The sequence below is a fragment of the Schistocerca cancellata genome, chromosome 4 (genome assembly GCF_023864275.1).
Source record: "Schistocerca cancellata isolate TAMUIC-IGC-003103 chromosome 4, iqSchCanc2.1, whole genome shotgun sequence".
NCBI lineage: Eukaryota > Metazoa > Arthropoda > Insecta > Orthoptera > Acrididae > Schistocerca > Schistocerca cancellata.
Genome location: NC_064629.1, coordinates 168,338,433 through 168,360,574, shown reverse-complemented (window position 1 = coordinate 168,360,574; position 22,142 = coordinate 168,338,433). Strand labels below are relative to the sequence as shown.

Below are 22,142 nucleotides of genomic sequence, written 5' to 3'. Positions count from 1 at the left end.
TCGTGGTCTCCTTAATGACACACAGTTTGTTGTGTGTACTATTATGCCATTACATCTCCCAAAGTCAATAAACTCTATGGCGTAAATCAGAACGCAGGTCAGGTTCAGAGATGCCCATCTCCAGAAGCGGTTTCAGTGTAGCCTGTTTGGCCAGCCTGTCAGCAAGTTCGTTGCCTGGGATGCTGACATGTCCTGGGGTCCACACAAACACTCAACGACGGGACCAGTCCAAGGTGTAGATGGACTCCCAGATGGACACTACCAAAGGATGGCGACGGTAGCAATGGTCGATAGCTTTTAGGCTGCTCAAGGAGTCAGTACACAGAAGAAACGATTCCCCAGGGCATGAATGGACATACTGAAGTGCACAAGAGATGGCCACCAGTTCTGCAATGAATACACTGCAGCCATTGGGCACTGGATGTTGTTAAAAATGGCCTCTGTGGATGTAGGCAAAGCCATCTTGGTCATCAGTCATTAAGCCGTCAGTGTAAACCACTTCAGAGCCCTGGAACACGTCAAGAAAGGAGAGGAAGTGACAGCGGAGAGCAGCAGGATTAACTGAGTCCTTAGGGTCATGCAAAAGGTCCAGACAAATCTGCAGCCTAGATATACACCATGGAGGTGTATCTGGAGGGACCTGGATGGGTGATGGTAAAGAGAAGGACTCCAGTTCAGACAGAAGGGATCGCACGCGAACTGTCGTTAGCCCTGACCTGGGCTGCCGATACGGGAGATGAACTGCCGTGGGTGGAAAAAAGAGACAGTAATTTGGATGCTCAGGAGAAATACGAATGTGTGCAATGTAACTGGCAAGCAGTTGTGTACGTTGGATCCGCACTGGAGGGACTCCTGCCTCCACCAGGACACTCGTCACCGGACTCACTCTAAAAGATCCGTTGTTAGGTGAACGCTACAGTGGTGCACTGGGTCGAGTATATGCAACTCTGAGGGTGCTGCCGAATCATAACTCAGACGCCCATAGTGAAGGTGGGATGGAACAAGGGCTTTGTAGAGCTGCAGCAGAGTAGAGCGATCTGCACCCCAGTTGGTGTTGCTCCGGCAGCAGAGGGCATTGAGCTGCAAGCACTTCCATGTAAGCTGACAAAGGTGAGGTAGCCAAGTCAATTGGGTGGCGAAAACCAGTCCTAAGAATTGATATGTCTCCACTACAGTGAGGGGACCATCATAAAGGTAAAGTTCTGGTTCCGGATGAATGGTACGATGGCGACAGAAGTGCACAACTTCTGACTTAGCGGCCAAAAACTGGAAACCATAGGCGGGAGCCCATGACTGCACCTTGTGGATGACTCCCTGTAGATGCCGCTCAGCAATGCCAGTACTGGTGGAGCAGTACACCAGTATAATGTGGCAAGGATATGATGTTGCAAGGTGGTGTCATACACTTTGCATAGACCAAAAAAGACCACAACAAGGTGTTGGCATCTGGAAAAGGCTGTTCAGATGGAAGACTCGAGGGACAAGGTTATCAGTGGTAGAGCGACCCTGGCGGAAGCTGGCCTGACATGGAGCCAGTAGGCCACATGACTTCAGGACCCAACCCAACCACTGACATACCATACGTTCCAGCACCTTACAAAGAATGTTGTTGAAGCTGATGGGCCAATAGCTATCCACTTCAAGCGGGTTTTTACCGGGACAATGGTGCTCTCCTGCCATTGCAATAGGAAGACGCCGCAACACCAAATCTGGTTGAGGACGACGAGGAGATGGTGCTTGTAGTCAGATGAGAGATGTTTAGTCGTCTGACTGTGGATCCGATTCGGCCCAGGAGCTGTGTCTGGGCAATGTGCAAGTGCGCTGAGGAGCTCCCACTCTGTAAATGTAGCGTTATAGGGCCCACTGTGGCATGTAGTGCACGAGAGGAATTTCCTTTCCATCCACCGTTTGTGGGTGCGAATGCCTGGGGGGGGTGGGGGGGGGTGGGGTTGTTCTCCGATGCAGAGACTTGAGCATAGTGCTCAGCAATCGCGTTTACGTCAGTACATAACTCACCATTTATGGTAATGCCAGGGACACCTGTTGGGGTCTGGTACCCAAAAAGACATCTGATCTTTGTTCAGACTTGGGAAGGCGACGTATGGTACCCAATGGTTGACACGTACCTCTCCCAACACTCCTGCTTCAATCACTTTATAATCTGGCGTACACGGGCACGGAGCCGCTTAAAGGCTATCAGATGCTCTAGGGAAGGGTGCCGCTTATGTCACTGCAGAGTTCGCCGACACTAATTGCCTCAGCGACTTCCGGCAACCACCAAACGACTGTCTTTTGCTGGGTGCACCCTAAAGAGTGAGGGAATGCGTTTTCTGCTGCAGAAATGATTGTGGTAGTCACCTGCTCAACCATCACATTGATGTTACCATGTGGGGGAGAATCAATGATGACATCAGAGGTGAAAGTTTCCCAGTCCGCCTTGTTTAAAGCCCATCTGGTGTCCATGGGCCTGACGCCGGGGCCGTGACAGGAAGATGTGGAAGTGGTCACTACAACACAGGTCGTCATGTGCTCTCCAGTGGCTAGATGGGAGAAGTCCTGGGCTGCAAATTGATAGATCAATGAATGAGTAACTACCTTAAGCCACACTGAAATATGTGGTGGCCCCAGTATTTAAGAGACAGAGATCGAGACGTGACAGTAAATTTTCGACATCTCTTCCTCTGCCAGTAAGCATGGTACCACCCCACAAGGGGGTTATGGGCATTAAAATCTCCCAAAAGTAGGAAAAGTTTAGGGAGTTAATCAAACCGTGCAGCTAATATATTGTGGGATACTGCACCATCTGGAGGAAGATATACACTGCAGACCGTTATTTCCCATGTCGACTATTCTGACAGCCACAGCTTCAAGAGGAGTTCGAAGGGGCACACGGTTCACTACAGACTGTGTTAGGACATAAACGCAAACTCCACCTGACACTATTATAGTTTCTACAGTTCCTGTAATACCCCTTATAGCTGCAGAAGACAGGTGTCCGCATTGCTGGGAACCAGGTTTCCTGGAGGGCAATGCAGAAAGCAGGTGTGAAGCTTAACAGTTGCTGTAACTCAACCAGGTGGTGGAAAAAACCGCCGCAAATCTACTGGAGGATGACATCGTGAGACTGGGAAGGCATGGAACATTCAATGAGGCAGTTTACACCTCTGGTTCACCTGCTGTCACCAACTTTTTGCCTAACCAACCTATATCCATTGTGTCTGAGGGTCCAGCAAGATACAGGTCCTCAGTGGATGCCAGAATCTCCAACCCATCCTCAGATGCAGAGCTTGTAGGTAGCAGTGATGTGGGTGCCCTGCAAGTTCCTTGTTCTTGGGAGTCTTTTTCGATTTCTCGCACTGTTCCTTGGGTTTCCCTGGCTGGGTGGACATCACTGAATCAGTCTCCGGAACTGAGGATGACTGAAGCCCTATGACCAGCTGCTTTTGGGCACTTGAGCCACTGGCAGGTGTCATCTTTCCTATTAGCAGAAATCTGGGAAGGGAGTGACCGAAGGGACCCCTTTCTGGTGAGAGAAGCCTTACACTTCTCTGGCTGAGAAGTGGGGACTGGTGTCCCCAATGGTTGGGAGGGGGGAGGGGGGGACGGGGGGGGGGGGGGGTGCAGTGCTCCCGAGGTAGGTTGTGCAGGAGCAACAGCAGAGGGGGGGGGGGGGGGGGGGGGGGGGGGAATGGCCCCCACCATGAAGGGGGGCAGGTGTAGCCTTCTGGCTCTGAGAGCTGACTGGAATTCGACGAACTGATGGGGCTACAACTGTTCTCATAGCAGTGGCGTATCGTGAGGTCACAGGTCACAGGATGTAGGCACTCACATTTTCTCTTAACCTCAGTGTAGGTCAGACGGTCCAGGGTCTTGTATTCCACACTTTTCCTCTCTTTCTGTAAAATCCTGCAGTCTGGCGAGCAAGGTGAATTATGCTCTCCACAGTTGACACAGATGGGAGGTGGGGCACATGGAATATTGGGATGTGATAGATGTCCACAATCTCGACATGTGACACCAAGTACAGCAGGAAGACATATGGCCGAACTTACAGCACTTTACGCACTGCCTCGGGCGAGGGATATAGGGCTTTAAATCACAGTGGTAGACCATCACCTTGACATTCTCAGGTAAGGTTTCACCTTTAAGGCCAAGATGAAGGCACCAGTGGCAACCTGATTATCCCTTGGACCCTGACGAACGCACCGCATGAAATGATCACCTCACTGCTCTAAATTGGCATGCAGCTCGTTGTCAGACTGCAAAAGAAGGTCCCTGTGGAATATAATACCCTGGACGATATTTAAGCTCTTATGTGGCATGATGGTAACAGAAACATCTCCCAACTTGTTACAAGTGAGTAAAGTCAGTGACTGGGCCAAGGATGGTGTTTTTATCAAGACTGACCCAGATCGCATTTTGGACAAGCCCTCCACCTCCACATACGTGTCCTCTAAATGCTCAACAAAAAACTGTGGCTCCATCAAAACAAAGGAGTCCCCATCAGTTCTTGTACATGTGAGGTATCGGGGCGAATACGTTTCACTGCCATCCTTAGACTGGCGTTCCTCCCATGGTGTGTGGCCAGGGAGGGTAACGATTTAAGATCACACTTCCCTGCATTGTACTGAGACTTTGAACGCTTAGAGACTTCTGGTGTCACCAGCAAGTGATGACGTGGTACACTTCATCGCGTGTCATCCGCCCTGATGCTACCCACTCTGACCCCACTCTGACCAGGGGTCCTCCCCACGGGCGCCACCCAGCCGCAGCAAAGGCCACCTGGCAGCATGGCCATTGCCGGGAGTCCCGATGCTCCAGGGTGACAGGCATCTTCTACTCCTTGGCATACATGGGGAATTAACGGCACAGGCATCAACAGAGCAATCCCTGTTTTGTCAGAGGGCTACAACCAACAGGGTACATGGTGGTGCCACCATAACGCGCTGGCTACCGTGCTGGATATGAGGTGCAAAACAGTCCATGGTCATCGTCAGTGCAAAAAGACACCGCATACTGCACGGTGGAAAATGCACCTAGGAATGGGTTCTCATCCAAGAGATGGAGAATGAGCTGGACTGGAGTGCGATGACGAGAAAGTGGGCGAAGGATCAAGGCACCGTGAACATGCTGCACTATGCAAGGTGCCCTTCCCCAGTTAGCTCACTCTTCGGGAAAAAATTGAAAAATGGAGGTCAAAACCAACAGGGGACCATCACAAAGGCCAAAACATGTGAGACTCCTTTTAGTCGCCTCTTATGACAGGCAGGAATACCTGGGCCTATTCTAATCCCGGGACTCGCAGAGGGTTATGGACAATGTCTCATGGATTGGTTTGGAGAGTGCTGTTCCCCATTAAAGCAGCCATGGGTGGCCCACCTCCTCTCTCAGAAATTATCCTGATGGTCTCCCACACAATGGAACTTTTGGTAGAATGGATAATGGTTTTCATCAACTGTTGTCATGACCTCTTCTTGCTCTCTTGAATAATTCTGCAACACTTTGCCCTTGACACCCAAAAGGCTGCAAGATTCTCTGCAGTTGACCAACACATGAACCTACACAGAGCCGCATGCCTGGTCCTGAATGCAGAGTGGCATTCGGCACTCCACCAAGGGACAAGTTGCCTTTTCTGTTGTCCCATGGACTGTGGAATGGATGCTGCAGTGGCGTGATGGGTCACTTGGTAATATGACCCACCCATGCCTCAACATTTGCACAATGTTCAAACTGGGCCAACTGGCTACAAAGTGTCCCATTGACTCTACCGAGCACTCATCACAGCAGTTTTCTTTAGGGTTCCACACCATCTGGCAGGTGAATCCAGATTGGGAAGTGATCACTTCCGTGCAAGTCATCAACCACTTCCCATTGAGCGATGAGAGCAAGATTGGGACAGCGAAGTGAGAAATTAATGGCAGAACGACCCAGTTGCTGTGCAGGAGTGAGTGCTCTGTCCTGCATTTACCAAGTATGTACATAATTACCTGAGTAGCCTCAACTGCTCTACCCCTGGGGCAGGTAGTTACAGAGCCCCTAGGCACACTTGTCCATTAAAATCACCACAGAGGATGAAGGGGCAGGGGAGCTGTGTGACAAGGCCCATTAGGGCCTCTTCATCAAGTGCATCATGTGGGGGCAAGTAAAGGGAACATTGTCAATGAATGACGCACATGCACTGATACAGCAACTGCTTGTGAAGTCTGTCTTAAGTGAGAGGCGATGAGTGGTAGTCGGTACTAATGAAAATACCTATGCTTCCTCTAGCTATCTCTCCACTCAGCTCATCCTTTTTGTGGAGTACATAGCCTCGTAGCTCAGGGGTGTATGATTAATGGAAATGATTCTCCAGGAGACACAAACACAGTTGTCTACCCTGAGAAGAGAGAGTTCCTCTGCAAGCATCCTGAACCCCTGAAAGTTCCACTGTAGGATGGGAGCCATTTCATAGATGTGGTTTTAATTTACCCCTTTCTTTGAACTGTGGAAGTGAAACACTTGTAGAGCGAGGGAGAGTGGAGGGGCTGTCTGGACCCAAGGCATCTAACTCCACTGACACGATCATGTCCTCATCAGTCAGACGTGAAAGAATGACATCTGATGGCACTCTGAACAGCTTTTGACCCAAATGTCGTGAATCTTTCGCTGCATCCTGTCCCTTCAAGAATGAGGGGAAATAGGGGTGTTTGAGGCTCTCTGCTTGTTGTACGCCTTCTTGACAGTCACTACGGAACTCTTTCTGGTATTTTCTGTGGCAGCTGCTTGGATTGGCTTATCCTTACCTGTTTTGCCTTGGCATGTACACATGGAAGTAGCTGGTGGGGGTGGCGAATAGTTGTACACTGGATGATATCTGCGTCGAGGTGTTGACCTTAGGAACAGGTTACTGGACCATGGAAGCATAAAAAGGTAAAGATGGGAGGTTTCGTCGCCTTATATTCCTTTTTGGCTTCAGCATAGGGGATGTGCTTGGTGACTTAGTTCCTGAATTTTTTGTTCCTCTGCAAAAACAGGGCACTCTCGGCTCCAGACTGGGTGGCTCCCAGAGCAGTTAACGCAGACTGCTGGAGATGGATAGTCAATCCCAGCTTCATGGGCTGCCTTTCCACATTTCCCACAGGTCACTTCAGCCCTGAAACTCATCATTGTGTGACCAAAACACTGGCATTTGCAGCACTGCATTGGGTTAGGTACGTAAGGCCTAACTCTACATTGAAGGAAACCTGCCATGATGTGGTCAGGCAATGCTGGAGAATTCAAGGTCACAATGAAGGTGGCAATCTTCTCAATTTCTCCATTATTCCTATGCATCCTTTGATCTATGTCAACTGTCCCCTGTAATGCCTATTCCTGTTTAAGTTCAGCTATGTCAATATCCAGAATGTCACATCATGTGATCACACCCTTGCTAGAGTTAAGGGACTATGCAGTTCAACAGTTACATCATATTCATCCAATTTTTTGGTCTTCGTAAGTCATTCCACCTGCTTTCCCCTGTTAGTCTCTATCAGTAGGGAACCATTGCACAGCCGCTTCATAGACTTCAGGCTTTCGACAAGTCCTTCCAACCCTCTAAGAATATAGAAGGGGGACACTTTTTCAAACGTCCCCTCCTTCCTCTTGATGACCAAAAACACATTTTGATTTATGACTCCTTGAGCGCTGTTACTATAATTCAACTTATGGAAGTTACCAGGAGGTCCAGCCTCCCTCATTTGTTTGGAGGATTGGGTGTGAATACTCCCAGGCAGTACACCCTTCCCACTGGGAGGAGAAAAAGATGATTTCAAGGGTTCCATCTCAGTCCCATGAGCAGCTAGGGAAAGAATGATCCACTCAGATGGGGCCCCGTGTGCCTCAATAAGCCTTATACAACTGAGGTGCAGCTGGTTCCCAGAGGTTGCCTGCTAACGACTGTTCCACCTAAACAGCCATGCATCAGCTTGCAGCACACTTTGAGACAGACCTTTTTTTATGGAGGCTTTTACCATACATGTGATCTGGGAGGTCAAACCAAGATCCCCATTCCCTGCAACACACAACATTCCACTGCCACACCATACAGTGGTCCCTGAAGCATTCCCAGAGCTTACGGTAACAGGAGACAGGCAGCACTTACCAGTCCCCAGCTCAGGAACCCCAGAGTTGCCAAGCCCGTACTCAGCAAATGAATGCTGATACCCTGAGGGCTATTTCCTAATGGTACACTTATCTTGGAAGGGAAAAAAAAAAACAACTAGATAACTCATTTTAGAGTAAAAAATGTGAGTTTTGTGAGGAAGGATCACAACAGTGTGGATATCTTCCCCCAAGGACCCACTCGTGGAGTTTGCAGTTTGCATTAAATTTATCATGAGGTGATAATCTAAAGCTTTTTAGAATAAAAATACTGCCATCAGATGGAACTTATGCAATAGTAAGTTCTTTCATGGATGCTTCCAACATGGTCAAGTTCCAAAGGGTTAGACTGGTATCTTCTGAAGTCACACAGGAAGCAACTGCATGAGGTGGTGATTAATGATTGCTTCAAGTTTTTCCAAAACAGCTTGTATGACCATTATTACACTGAGGTTTCAAGATTGAATATTTTCAGGAGAGCAACCATTACTGCTTCTTTCTATAAATACAGTTCTACATTTTACTTGAGTCGAAGATGATCCCTTAGACTGGTGACATTGTCACTTCGTGCTGCAGTGGAAAATATCATGCCATGGTGCAGAATTTTTGACTTGCCAGGCCACTGTCCACCCCCACACATTAAGGTCAGTTGTCCGCCTCAGCATTTAACTTACAGAACTCTAAAATTTCAACAAATGGGATATTTTACAAGTTCAGACGGCTTTACAGAGAATGCATTCGAATAGCTGCCTTTTTGTCACAATGCTCAGAGTGAGATAGATCCATGCAAGGAAATTATTTCTTGAGTGGGCAGTGGCCACCTTCAATCAAATAGCACACAAGAGGGTAAAAGAGCAGAAAGAGCAATCACAGATGGTGACTGTTACTGTGCTGAGACAAATGAATTGACCACAATCATCTGTCTGTTGTCTGACTCAGTCCCTAGGGTAGGTGTGCACAGAATTCCAAGTACACAATACTTGACAGCTGGCAGAAAAAACCTTGGTAAACAGCAACACTATGTGGGCCATAGATTGGAACAACAACTGCTCTGAGTTCAGTACAAGAAGTACAAACATGTGGTAACAGGCCCTAACCGTTGTTCCACCCACATAACCAATGAGGTGGTCATTTATGTAAAAATGTTAGCTTCTTCATGCAAATCATAGCATCCAAAATGTGTTTGTTGTCTAAGCACATTAAAGGGTCTACATCTACATCCATACTCCACAAGCCATCATACAGTGTGTGGCAGAGTGTACCCTGTACCACAACTAGTCATTTTGTTTTCTGTTCCACTCACAGATAGAGTGGGAACAAAAATGACTATCTATATGCCTCTGTACAAGCCCTAATTTCTCTGATCTTCATGGTGCCTACGCAAAATGTATGTTGGCAGCAATAGTATCATTCTGCAGTGTTCTCTAAACTTTCTCAGTAGTGTTCTCCGAAATGAACTTGATCTGAAGCATATCCGTAACACTGCATGCTGATCAAACCTAATGTTAACAAATATAGCAGGTCGCCTATGAATTGCTTCAATGTCTTCTATCAGTCCAACCCGGTGCAGATCCCAAACACTTCAGCAGTACTCAAGATAGGTTACACTAGCATCCTCTATGCTGTCTCCTTTAAAGAACCACCACACTTTCCTAAAATTCTCCCAATAAACTGAAGTCAGCCATTCACCTTCCCTACCACAACCCTGAAGTGCTCGTTTCATTTCATATTGCTTTGAAATGTTGCACCCAGATACTTAAACAACATGTGTTAAGTAGGATGATACTGATGCTGTATCCGCACATTATGTGTTTGTTTTTCCTACTCATCTGCATTAACTTACATTTTTCTACATTAAGAGCCAGCTGCCATTTATCACACAAACTAGAAATTTTTTTCTAGGTCATCTTGTATCAACCTACAGTCACTTATCTTCAACACCTCCCTGTACACCACAGCATCATCAGCTAACAACCAGACTGCTGCCCACCCTATCTGCCACATCACTTATGTATACAGAAAATAGCAACGGTCCTATCACACTTCCCTGGGGCACTCCTGATGTTATCCCTGTCTCCAATGAACACTCATTGTTGAGGACAACGTATTTGGTTCTATTACTTAAGAAATCTTCAAGCCAGTCACATATCTGAGAGCCTACTCTGTATTCACATACCTCTGTTAACCATCTGCAGTGGATACCATGTCTCATGCTTTTCAGAAATCTAGAAATATGGAGCGGGAGCCTTTCATCCATAGTCTTTCCTGCAACTCTATAATTACAAAAATCTACACTTTTTGAAGATGCCTCAGACTTCTGTAAATTAAATCAGGAGACCTCGGCAAAAGAAGCCACCTTAACCATTAAAATTATTCTTTATTACTCTTTACAAACAACCAGTCATTTCCAGTCAGCACAATTATTTTCAGTTCTTTTATAATTAATTTTTTTTTACATGCTCATTCTGACAAAGACACTAGAAAATGACTCCTAGCTCAAACTGTGTAAAGATTAATATGTGAGGAATATGTATATGGACACAGCCTTTTGGACAAGGTGCTGCGTGTTTTTAAATTTTTTAAATATTTTAGCAATGACAAACATTTATAATATGCTGAGTTTTATCTACTTGACATCTTGTGCATGAGGTTCAGCATAAAATGAACATGTTTTACAACAACAAAAATGTTTAAGACCTGAAGATGAGAGCTAAGATTGGTTAAACCTGTCGTCTTTAATTAAAAAATTGTGTGATCTTTGTGTTTGCACACAAAGGTACTCTCATACAAAACATTTATGCAGTGATGCATAAATAAAGCAAGGTTTCTACCACCTCTGTGTCCCAAGTAGTTATACTAGCAATCTCACTCTCATAAAAGAACGATGCATCACTGCCAAACTAGCCGTTGCCCAGGAACTCTGCCTGAGTTAGCCAAGTCTGCCCCTAGTCATTAGAGGCCAATGTCAACTGGGGGCGATTTAAAGACCTCTGACTAATAACTCATATGGTACCTATCTCTATGCCCCCACTTCATTTCATATGTACATTTCTACCACACACTATATTGGCAGAATTAAAAGTAACAGACTTAACATTTTAATTTCTAACAATGTGATTAGTGAGAGCAATGTTAATAAACCTGTGCAAGTATGCTACTTCCTCACTTGAAATTTAACTGTGTTTCAAGTTTATTTCAACGTGATAAAAGTGTAATGCTTACAGAGTCTCATCAGAAAACAAAGTAAATTTTATTCTGAAGATAATTATTGGTTCCCTTAATGTAAAAAACCAAGACATCCGGTTTATTACAATTCTGTTTGAACTGAAAATCAACTCTCCAAGAATGTTGGCACTATTAGTGAAGCAGAATTCACAGGACAGTGTAGGTGAAACCTCCTGTGGTTGCTAACTGCAGTTAGCTTTATCATTAGAATATTGTTGAGTCATCAGTAGTGAAATACTCTAACTTGTCAATTCCACATACTTCAGTTCCTTGATGTGTAATGGGATGATATTTTTGAGTCAAACCAGTTAAGATATAAAAATATTTTTTAGTCAAAAATGACTTGTCATCAAAGCTGTACATGTTAATTCACAAACCTATGCACACCTATTTAAGAAGTTAATTCTTCAACTGGCCTAACAGGATCTACCAGCTAATGATAGTTGTGGATGACAATATGAACTTCTTCGAAAAGAAAGGTAGAGTCAATTCTGTAAACACCAGACTGTGCCTGGAGCAGTAAGATCTGAATACATCTAACAACTCTTCAACTACCTACGTAAACTTTAAAGCGTACATTTTCAATAGACTTCCACAAAAGGCTACTTATGTTACTGACAAAACACAAGTTTTCAAACCCTATTCGACAGTTATTCTGACAGCAAACACCTATTCCCAGCAAAAATGCTTAAAATCCACTAACTTGTTCATGAATAAATAATTACTGAATAGCAGAATAGCTGACAACAGTGTACTACTCAAATGCTTCAAGTTCAGTGTTATAACTAAACTTAGTTAAATAAATGCACAAATAAATACAAGGCATTGAAAATCATGAATATTGTTTGTTAAATAGTATTCAGCGTTGTATAACTGGTCCAGACATATAAATTTGGGTTTTGTAAGCTGCTCCAATAAATGGCTGAATGGTTCCCACACAGACCGTGGGCAGTATACCTCTTCCTTGGCCATCGCTAAGATTTGTACAATGAAGTAAACTGGAACATTGGGATTGTTATATTCTGACACTGATCCTGGAATTTCACAGTTAAAAATTTTATGATTTTTCTCTTGAAAAGTTCTGTATATGTTTTCTGTAACTTTATACCATTAACAGAGGCCTCACTAAGTAAAAATAAAATATGAAAGTGGGGAGTAGTTTTTGTACTATGTACATTATCCCTGAAGACAGGCAAAGTATCAGCAGTACAAAGAAATTTCTCCACTTTGTTTCAAAGACAGTACTACTGTATGATCAACAACAAATGTGTTCACACTGTAGTTTATCTAAGCAATCATAATTAAGGTACTTAATGAGTATATTACCTAATGAAATTTAAACTGAAGGCAATGGCAAGGTCTACTGTGCAACATGAAAAGGTCTTCCATGAAAATGAAACAAGGAAACTTTTTTCAAAGAGTGAATGAAAATTCTCAGCAGGACAATCCATGATTACTTTGTTCATTATTAAGTCATAGACTTACATTTCAATTGTGGAATGAATGGGTAAACATAAAGCAGTCACATTATGAGACCAATAAGAGCAGGCCTACATGAAGATAGGTGTGTTTTTGACTACAGGGCAATGAGAAATTCAGATACAATGAGACTGAACTACTTCTGATAAAACCAAACACTGCTCCCACAGTGTGTTACCACAAATTTCACAAAACAAATCAGGAAAGGTAGCATGTGCTTAGAAACAACACTGTGTAAAATAAAAACTAAACTTCCTAATGTGAGGTCATTATACACAAGACCACTGTATTAACATATTTAGCTGATTGCAAGTCAAAGTATCATTACAACAAAAACAGGTGGCAACGTAAGCATAAAAGCTTTCATTATATTCCATATATTTTAAGACTGTCTTAAAGTAACAATGAATAATAATGATTGATACAGTAAGAACATTGTTCTATCAAATCCTCAAGCAATGTCCATGGAACATATTTTCTTCTATGTACAAGACATCTCTGCAATAAGCATTTCCCAAAGCTTAGTTTCACTATTTCTTGTTTGCACTCCTTAAGGTGGTACTTTGAATACTTTTCTGTTACCACTGTTAACTTGGGTCACACAATACTGTATGTGACTTATCTATAGCTGGTACATTATAGTGAATTTGCTCTAATTTTGGAACGTTCAATTAACCACAGCACTACTATTCACGTAGTCCAACTTGACGGTTAGCAAAGCAGCTGATGGTAGTGATTGTAAATGCCTTCACAACTGCTCGTATTGCCCACTGCGTCAAGCTACAGCTTGAATTACACCAGTAATTCTAGCAATGTAGCATAATCCAGATACCTACACAAACCAACAGCTGTTTAACTTTATATCTCAGGCAGAAAACTAAACTGCAAAAGAACTTTTCAGGCAACACACACATTTATGCAATAGTCATAGTTGGTTCCCCCTCCCCTGCCCCCTTGTGGAAATGTTGCTTGCAGTGACAGTTACATGCAGTATAACCCGAGTTCTACTTTAGGTTGTGAAACGACAATGTACATTCATGAAGCCAACAAATATGAATGCAAAATTTTTGTTAAAATATTGATTTTAGTGTAGCCCGATATCTACGTTCACACAGTATGATTACACTGAGTTATAAAAATTTGAACTGATTTTTTTAAAGTCTGTATTAGTTCATAGACACATTTCCATACTAATACTTTTGGGCGTATCACACATACATTGTATGTGTGCTCTGATATATACTAGGAGTGGAGGGGGGGGGGGGGGGGGCTAACATCACTGACGTTTCTATTTCCGCTTCCTTCCTTACGTAGGCTGCGTGATAAAATTAACCAAAGGTATTTATGTACTCTAAAAATTTACTGTACCCTTCGAAATAAATCCACTGTACCCTTAGAAATAAATGCTCTCTCTGATGTCTGTCTTCACATGTCAATATAGATGTCAGAACCTTCTTATGGCTGTCATTTTTACTATGCTTTGACACTTTTCCTCAAAGAAGCAACCTATTTCAGAGAGAGAAAGAGAGATGGTATGTTGGGCCACTGTCATTTGACGAATATACTGCATGCACACACTATTACACTATTTTCTGTCTATTACATCTGTATGTATTACATTACATGCCTCGAGTATGTGCACGTGGCTGAGCATAATTTAATATCAATTTATTTCTTATTCTTCCTTAATTTACCACTGTCATTTTTAATTTCATTAGTACTGTGTGTTCAGCTGTATGCATAATTGTAAGCACAGTACTGTGTAAATGTCTTATGTTTTGTAAGTTTTCTTGATAAATCGTGTATCAGTGTCTTGGCATCACCAATGCTATAATGGGAAGCATCATACTTTACTTACATTATATGTACTTAGCATGCATCAAAATACTCAGATCATTATGTAATACACATGTTTGGAATGTACCTCACAGTTTTAGTTTCTATGGTGGAAAGTATTAAACACAGTATGAATGTAGACGTCAGGCTACATTACAGATCAGTGTTACCACAACCTTTGTTCCATATTAAAATCACATCCAAGCGATCATCTTCCAACATAACTTACTCAGGCTGCATTAAAAATTAATGTCACCAAACCCAAGATTTCGGGCGGGGAGGGGGGGGGGGGATGGTGTACACTATCATACTTTCGCCAATGAGTCCTTTACACTGACATATGCATATACATAGTTATTTAATGAGGATAGGGCAAGTACAAATACCCCCTCTTACACATCTCATGATGTAAGTGGAAAGATGCCAAGTAACTTGACAAGTATTAGCAGGGTGCAGTCAATAACACAGAACACAGACACTGTATGACACACATAACGAAATATGTTGATAGCAATCATTGCACAAAGCAATTTAACACAATTGCACTTGCTGCCCTGATACGAACTGAGTAATAAGATATCATTACACATGCACACCAGCTTCAAGCTACTGCAAATGTAAATCCATAAAACTTACGCCTATTGCAAAGGAATAATATGTGATCAAGAACGTGTATATTGAAGCCTAACAGGTAATGGTTTCTATAAACGAGAAAATTATCAAGACGCTGCAAACCTATCATGCAAGATAATTTGTCCAGCAGAATTTATTCTCTTTATCTGGACCTAATTATTTCAGAATGATTTTGTTAAATTATTTATTAAAACACTCTCTCCACACACACACCTCAAAACTTTTTACACATTTTTAGTGCAGCAGACATAACTGTTTCCATTCGACAAGGTAACACTAACCAACGCGCACATTCTTTCTAGATCTGATGCAAAGTGAAACCATAACTAACCATCTCTCAATATGTTCAGTTGTAGAATTCGAGCACACGGAATGGTTTATGTAAGGTATGGTAACTAAATCAGTTAATCATACCAATGTTTCATATGAAATTATGACTCTTTCTGTAATAAAGGCAGAAAAAAATTCAAACCTAACGTACGTTTCCCGTGTGTTATTCGCCCAAATTAACATATAATTTCATCCTCGAGGAGTACATATGGGTTTCACATAGTTGACAGCTAAACACTTCCGTAACTAGAACAGGAACCTGACAGGAAACGCTACCTTCTCAAGAATTTGAATACTGCATACATTTGTAAAGAGAAATATGAAACAACTGGGACGCACTATTTGTGTGTATACGCACACCATAATCTGACAATAGCATTTGAAATCGAACACTTGGAAATTATTTACGACTACTAATTTTTTTGTCCACCGAAGAAAAAACAGAATTAATTAGTTTGGAAAAACTTAAAAACAGTTAACACTGTCACCTGAAATTACATAACTAGTGAATTAAAGAATAACGTGAGCGCTCACGGAAAAATACGTAAACTACGGAAAAAACAATCGCAGGCAAATGATTTTTGACATCCTACCTTATTTTCTTTGCCATCGGGCATTTTGATTACTTTTGCTCACCGCTACCCAACTTAATAGTTCCAATTTCCAAAATGTCAATTGGAATCACTGAACAGAACTACATCACAGACAATTACTTCAAAAACAGCAGCGTATCTGCGATGAGATGGCCTTTGCCCTTCAACAAATTTCAAGCTTCGACATGTGATGCGCTCTTCCGTGTCAGAGGTGAACATCTGTGAAGCGTATTAAAGTAGCACTATTTTTAGCACTTTTCAAGTAATTAGTATTCTTTCATGTAATCTCAAATACTCGTATTCTTATTTTAAAATGATAATCCATTGCCTAAAAAGGTTTTCATGAAAAATATATTAAGTAAGACGGGGCATTATGGCAGTATTGGTGAAATCGGTTATTCCCACATAGTTTTATTATAAAAACTGTGGGTCAAGTACGATCAGTAGGTATGTATGCTACAACGTATATAATACAATATTTAAATGAGAACAATTTATCCTTAGGAATATAGATTTGAAAACGACGTGAACCTCTCACAAGAGATACCTGTAACTTTATGAGTGGATCCAGAAATTTCCCAAGTTTCATTGCACGCAAGCATATATTTTTTGGACTTCCTTGCGCAAGAGCCATGCTAATCACCTCTACATTGTTCATATTTAAGTATGTATACCGCCGAAGCGAGCACTGAATAAATGCTAGTCACAGTTCCTGCTTTGATTGATTGATTGATTTTTTTATTGGTCCAGTCTTATCATATAGCACAAAGTGGACAAATGATACTCTACAGTTCAAAGAAAAGTTGCAATAATGCATAGTATTCGTACATAGTAGGCAAATTAAAAGTAGGTATCTATTTTTAATTTTAGCAACTTTTTTGTCACATATTCAGAAATTATTTTACACCCTGGAAAATGCGCTTTATTAGAAACGCCATTAATTTAATTTTAAATATTGGATATGTAACAATTTTAATTTTCTCTGGTATCTTATTGTGTAGTATTACACCAATGCCAATTATGCTTCCCTGATAGGCTATTGTTCTGTGATAATTCGGTGTATGTTTGATTTCTCTCTGGTACGATAGATGTGTAGATCTTCGTTCTGTAGTAGTTTACTTGTTTTCAATAGGTAGTCTCTAGTGAAAAAGTTTCGTAAATGAATAAACTTGGAACATTCAGAACACCAAACTCAGGACTTCATCTTTTTAAGGCCACGAATTCTTTTTACAGTTATTTTTGTGCATTCTAAAAACATTTATGCTGTTAATTCAGTGTCCCCAGAAACTGATGCCATATTGAAGCAGTAAGTGGAAATGCGCATTGTATTCCTGCAGTACTCTCGTTTTACTTGTTGTAGACTTTAATATTCTTAGACCATGGCACGTGGATGAGAGTTTCGTAGATAAGTTATTTATATGTGCGTCCTACCTTAAGTCTTGCTGAACCTACAGACCCATAACATTTGTGACACATTTTGTAAGGGATTATTTTTTTAATCGTGCTTGAATAGACATTTGGTTAGCTGAAGGAAATAAATGAGAGTTCACGCACACAGTCCTTTCATTATTTACAATGAGCTTGATTTTATTGAACCACTCAGAAACGATTGTCATGGAACTTACTGCCGTTGACTTCAAAAGACCTGGGCTGGATCCAGTAAGCAATATGCTGGTGTTATTGGCAAATAGAATATTTTTTTGGGGACTCGTATATTCAACAAATTCGTACACAAAACTCAAGAACAGTAGTTGACCTGAGCATGATCCCTGCAGTACACCACATTTTACTGGTAATTCGATAGAAAGGAAGAAGTTATTGCTTGTTTTTTCCTTAATATTGAATTCATACTGATGTAATACCTTCTGCTTGCAGTTTTTTTAGGAAGGAAGAAAAAAAAGAAATGAGCAGAATAAAACCATATGTCCAAATTAATTTGCAAGGTGAATTTAAACTAACTCATTCCACATCATTACAATCTGTCATACAGAATGATCTAGACATGTAACCAAATAACTAATAACTGTGTGCTACACCTCTTACTCCTCGTCTTTCTAATTTTTCGAGTAGAATTTTATGGTTCAGGACGTTGAAGGCTTTTGACAGTGCAGCTAATTTATGTTGATCAAGGGATTTTAAAGCACAGTCTAAGAATTCAACTGACAACTTAAAAACTGCCCATGCCATGGAGGAATTTCTGAATAGGCACTTCAAAGTGGTAATGGAACGATTTGGGACCACTAGTCAACATTCTCCCCATTGAAAGCTAGTATTGTTGAACGGTTGAACAGGATGATCAAAACTGGGTGTGAAAGCAACTGAATCTTCAAGGGTCATATTGATTGCCAAACGTTCTACCACAAGTCATCGATGAGTCTGATCACAATAACCATCATACAATTAAGAAGAAACCTATTGCTGTTCATGATAATGGGCCTCTAACTACAGCATACAATCATATTAAGGTGGTGCATTCACACAAGCAAAAGTTCAACATATGAGATTCGAAAAGTATTTCTAAATGCAAAACTGCATTTGAGAAGTCCTAGCTACCAAACTAGAGGAGATATTTACAGCTTTCAAGGGACAAAGTGCAGCACTCGTGCTCAACAAGTTACATCTTAAAGAACAGTGATGTCCAAGAAACTGCAGAGAGTTCTTACACAGAGGAATTACAGAAAATCTCTTAAATGGACATGTTCCTCAAAGAGTGGGTCATAAAAGTCAAGAGAACACGGCATTAGTGAAATGGCTCGTCTTCCCATCATGGCACAACAGATGGGTGAATGCTTGCAGTTTTCTATATTATAAGACATGGAAACCTCAAACCAAATAGTAGCACAGCATGGATGCTAGGAAATGCATAACACAGGTGAGGATGGTGTTCTCGAGAACATATCAGTGAAATTTCATATCCTTGGATATAATTTTTGTCGACCTGGAGCGAAGCTGAAAAAGTGTTTAGCTTGTGGCGATAAGGGAATTAATATCCTAGATGACACACGGAAGGAGCATGATATCACTTATGCTACAAATAAAGTTCGTCACACTGCAAACTGGATGTTATATGATAAAGCTTGACAGGTGTGCCAAAGAAAGGACATTAGTACAGGACAACATACTGCTGCATTTGATAAGCCATTGTGTGTAAAACTTAAATTGGGCACTGGAATAACTTTCCAGAAAATTATGGACACAGCTCATGGTAGACTAAATAAAGAGAAAAAAACCTATGGGATGTTTAAAAATAGCATCCAATCATCAGTGGCAGCGGCGAAAGGTGCCTTGAGGCAGAAAGGAAGAAGAAAAAGATGCGTTGAAATGCCTAGCATTCTGCCAATATCTGATCTGTGCATTTGCTGGGCTGTCAGCCATTGGCTCATTAGCAGGGGTAGCTGCTACCAGAAGTGAAGCAGTAAAACTAAACTAAACTCTGCCGGAACAGGTCATGAAGGCCCCATGGTACAACTGGCCACAGTGTCATCCTCAGCCCACAGACATAATTGGATGCAGATATGGAGGGGCATGTGCTCAGCACACCACTCTCCCAGCCGCATGTCAGTTTACGAGACCAGAGTTGCTACTTCTCAGTCAAGTAGCTCCTCAGTTTGCCTCACAAGGGCTGAGTGCACTCCACTTGCCAATAGCGCTCAGCAGACTGGATGGTCATCCATCAAAGTGCCAGCCTGGCCCGACATCGGTTAACTTCGGTGACCTGATAGGAACCGGTGTTACCACTAACTGAAGCAGTAAAAAATGCAGGAAATGCAGGGAACCAACTACAGGAGCCTACAAGACATAATATGTCAATTGAGCCCATCGATATCGTTAAAGGACTACATTTAAAACCATACAGGAAAGGTCTTGGACTGTACACAATAAAAGCTTGTAATGATACTACTGGACAGACCACTTACAGGTATACACTATATCACAAAAAGTATCCAGACATCCCAAAAAACATACGTTTTTCATATTAGGTGCATTGTGCTGCCACCTACTACCAGGTACTTCATATCAGCGACATTGGTAGTCATTAGACATCGTGAGAGAGCAGAATGGGCCACTCCATGGAACTCACGGACTTTGAATATGGTCAGGTGATTGGGTGTCACTTGTGTCATACGTCTGTAAGCGAGATTTCCACAATCCTAAACATCCCTTGGTCCACTGTTTCCAATGTGATAGTGAAGAGGAAACGTGAAGGGACACGTACAGCACAACAGCATACAGGCTGACATCGTCTGTTGACTAATAGAGACTGCCAACAGTTGAAGAGGGTCGTAATGTGTAATAGGCAGACATTTATCCAGACCTTCACACAGGACTTCCAAACTGCATCAGCATCCACTGCAAGTACTATGACAGTTAGACAATAGGTGAGAAAACTTGGATTTTATGGTTGAGCGGCTGCTCATAAGCCACACATCATGCTAGAAAATGCCAAACGACGCCTCGCTTGGTGTAAGGAGCGTAAACATTGAACTATTAAACAGCGCGAAAAACGTTGTGTGGAGTGACGAACCACGGTACGCAATGTGACGTCCGATGGCAGAGTGTGGGTATGGCAAATGCCCGGTGAACGTCATCTGCCAGCGTGTGTAGTAGCAACAGTAAAATTCGGAGGCGGTGGTGTTATGGTGTGGTCATGTTTTTCATTGAGGGGGCTTGCACCCCTTGTTGTTTTGCGTGGCACTATCACAGCGCAGGCCTACATTAATGTTTTAAGCACCTTCTTGCTTCCCACTGTTGAAGAGCAATTGGGGGATGGCGATTGCATCTTTCAACACGATCAAGCACCTGTTCATAATACAATGACCTGAATCCTATAGAACATCTTTGGGATGTTTTGGAACGCCGACTTTCTTGCCAGGCCTCACTGACTGACATCGATACCTCTCCTCAGTGCAGCACTCCGTGAAGAATGGGCTGCCATTCTCCAAGAAACCTTCCAGCACCTGATTGAACGTATGACTGCGAGAGTGGAAGCTGTCATCAAGGCTAAGGGTGGGCCAACACCAAATTGAATACCTGCATTACCGATGGAGGGCGCCACGAACTTGTAGGTCACTTTTAGCCAGGTGTTCGGATACTTTTGATCACATAGTGTATGAGGAACGTTCAGTAAGTAATGTAACATTTTTTTCTCGACTAATTTCTGTTAAAATAATCGGAATTTATTGTAGGGCATCGTGGAATATTCCCGTTTCAGGTCCAACATTTTATCAAATTTCGGTAGGTGACAGCGCTATATGCAGCCTTCTCAATTTTATCTGTAATGGAGATGCGTCCCAAGCAGAGAGCTGTCATTGATTTTCTTTTGGCGGAAAACCAAGGCACTACAGATACTTATAGGTGCTTGCAGAACTTCTATAGAGGTCTGTCAGTGAACAAAATCGTGGTGAGTCATTGGGTGAAGCCTCTGTCATCCTGACAACAAGATCATGTAAACCTGGCTGATCTCCTGCGTGCCAGCCAGTCCAACACAGCTGTGAGTTCTGCAATGTTGGAACGTGAGGACACACTCATTCGAGGTGACTCGCAGATCACAATCAAACATGTCGCTGAACTGGACATCTCTGTTGGTAGTGATGACACACTCGTCCACCAGTCACTGGACTATTCTTCCTCAGCCACTCTACAGCCTCGTTCTCTCCTTTTCCGTCTTCCACCTGTTTGGTCCAATCAAGGATGCACTTCACAGGAAGCAGTACATGGATGATACAGGAGCTTATTCATCCAGCAAGACATTGGCTATGATGTCGACTAGTAGAGTGGTACCATGTAGGCACACAGGCCCTCCCAATAAGGTGGTGTAAGGCCGTCACATTAAACGAAGATTATATTGAGAAACAGAGTTTTGTAGCTGAAAGAGTGGGGAATTATATGGTATATTGGAATCCTGAATAAAACCAACCTCAAACCTGC

At 42.5% G+C, this 22,142-nt stretch overlaps 1 protein-coding gene across 1 annotated transcript in view; it reads right to left on the bottom strand.

Annotated features, from left to right (window-relative positions):
• LOC126185206 (adiponectin receptor protein) overlaps positions 1 to 16,419 on the bottom strand; it is a 77,240-nt gene extending 60,821 nt beyond the window's left edge. The window contains exon 1 of the mRNA XM_049928087.1: positions 16,215 to 16,419. Coding sequence (XP_049784044.1) covers positions 16,215 to 16,238 — 24 coding nt within the window. The 5' untranslated portion in view covers positions 16,239 to 16,419. The remainder of the gene's footprint in view (positions 1 to 16,214) is intronic.
• Between the last annotated feature and the right edge of the window lie 5,723 nt (positions 16,420 to 22,142).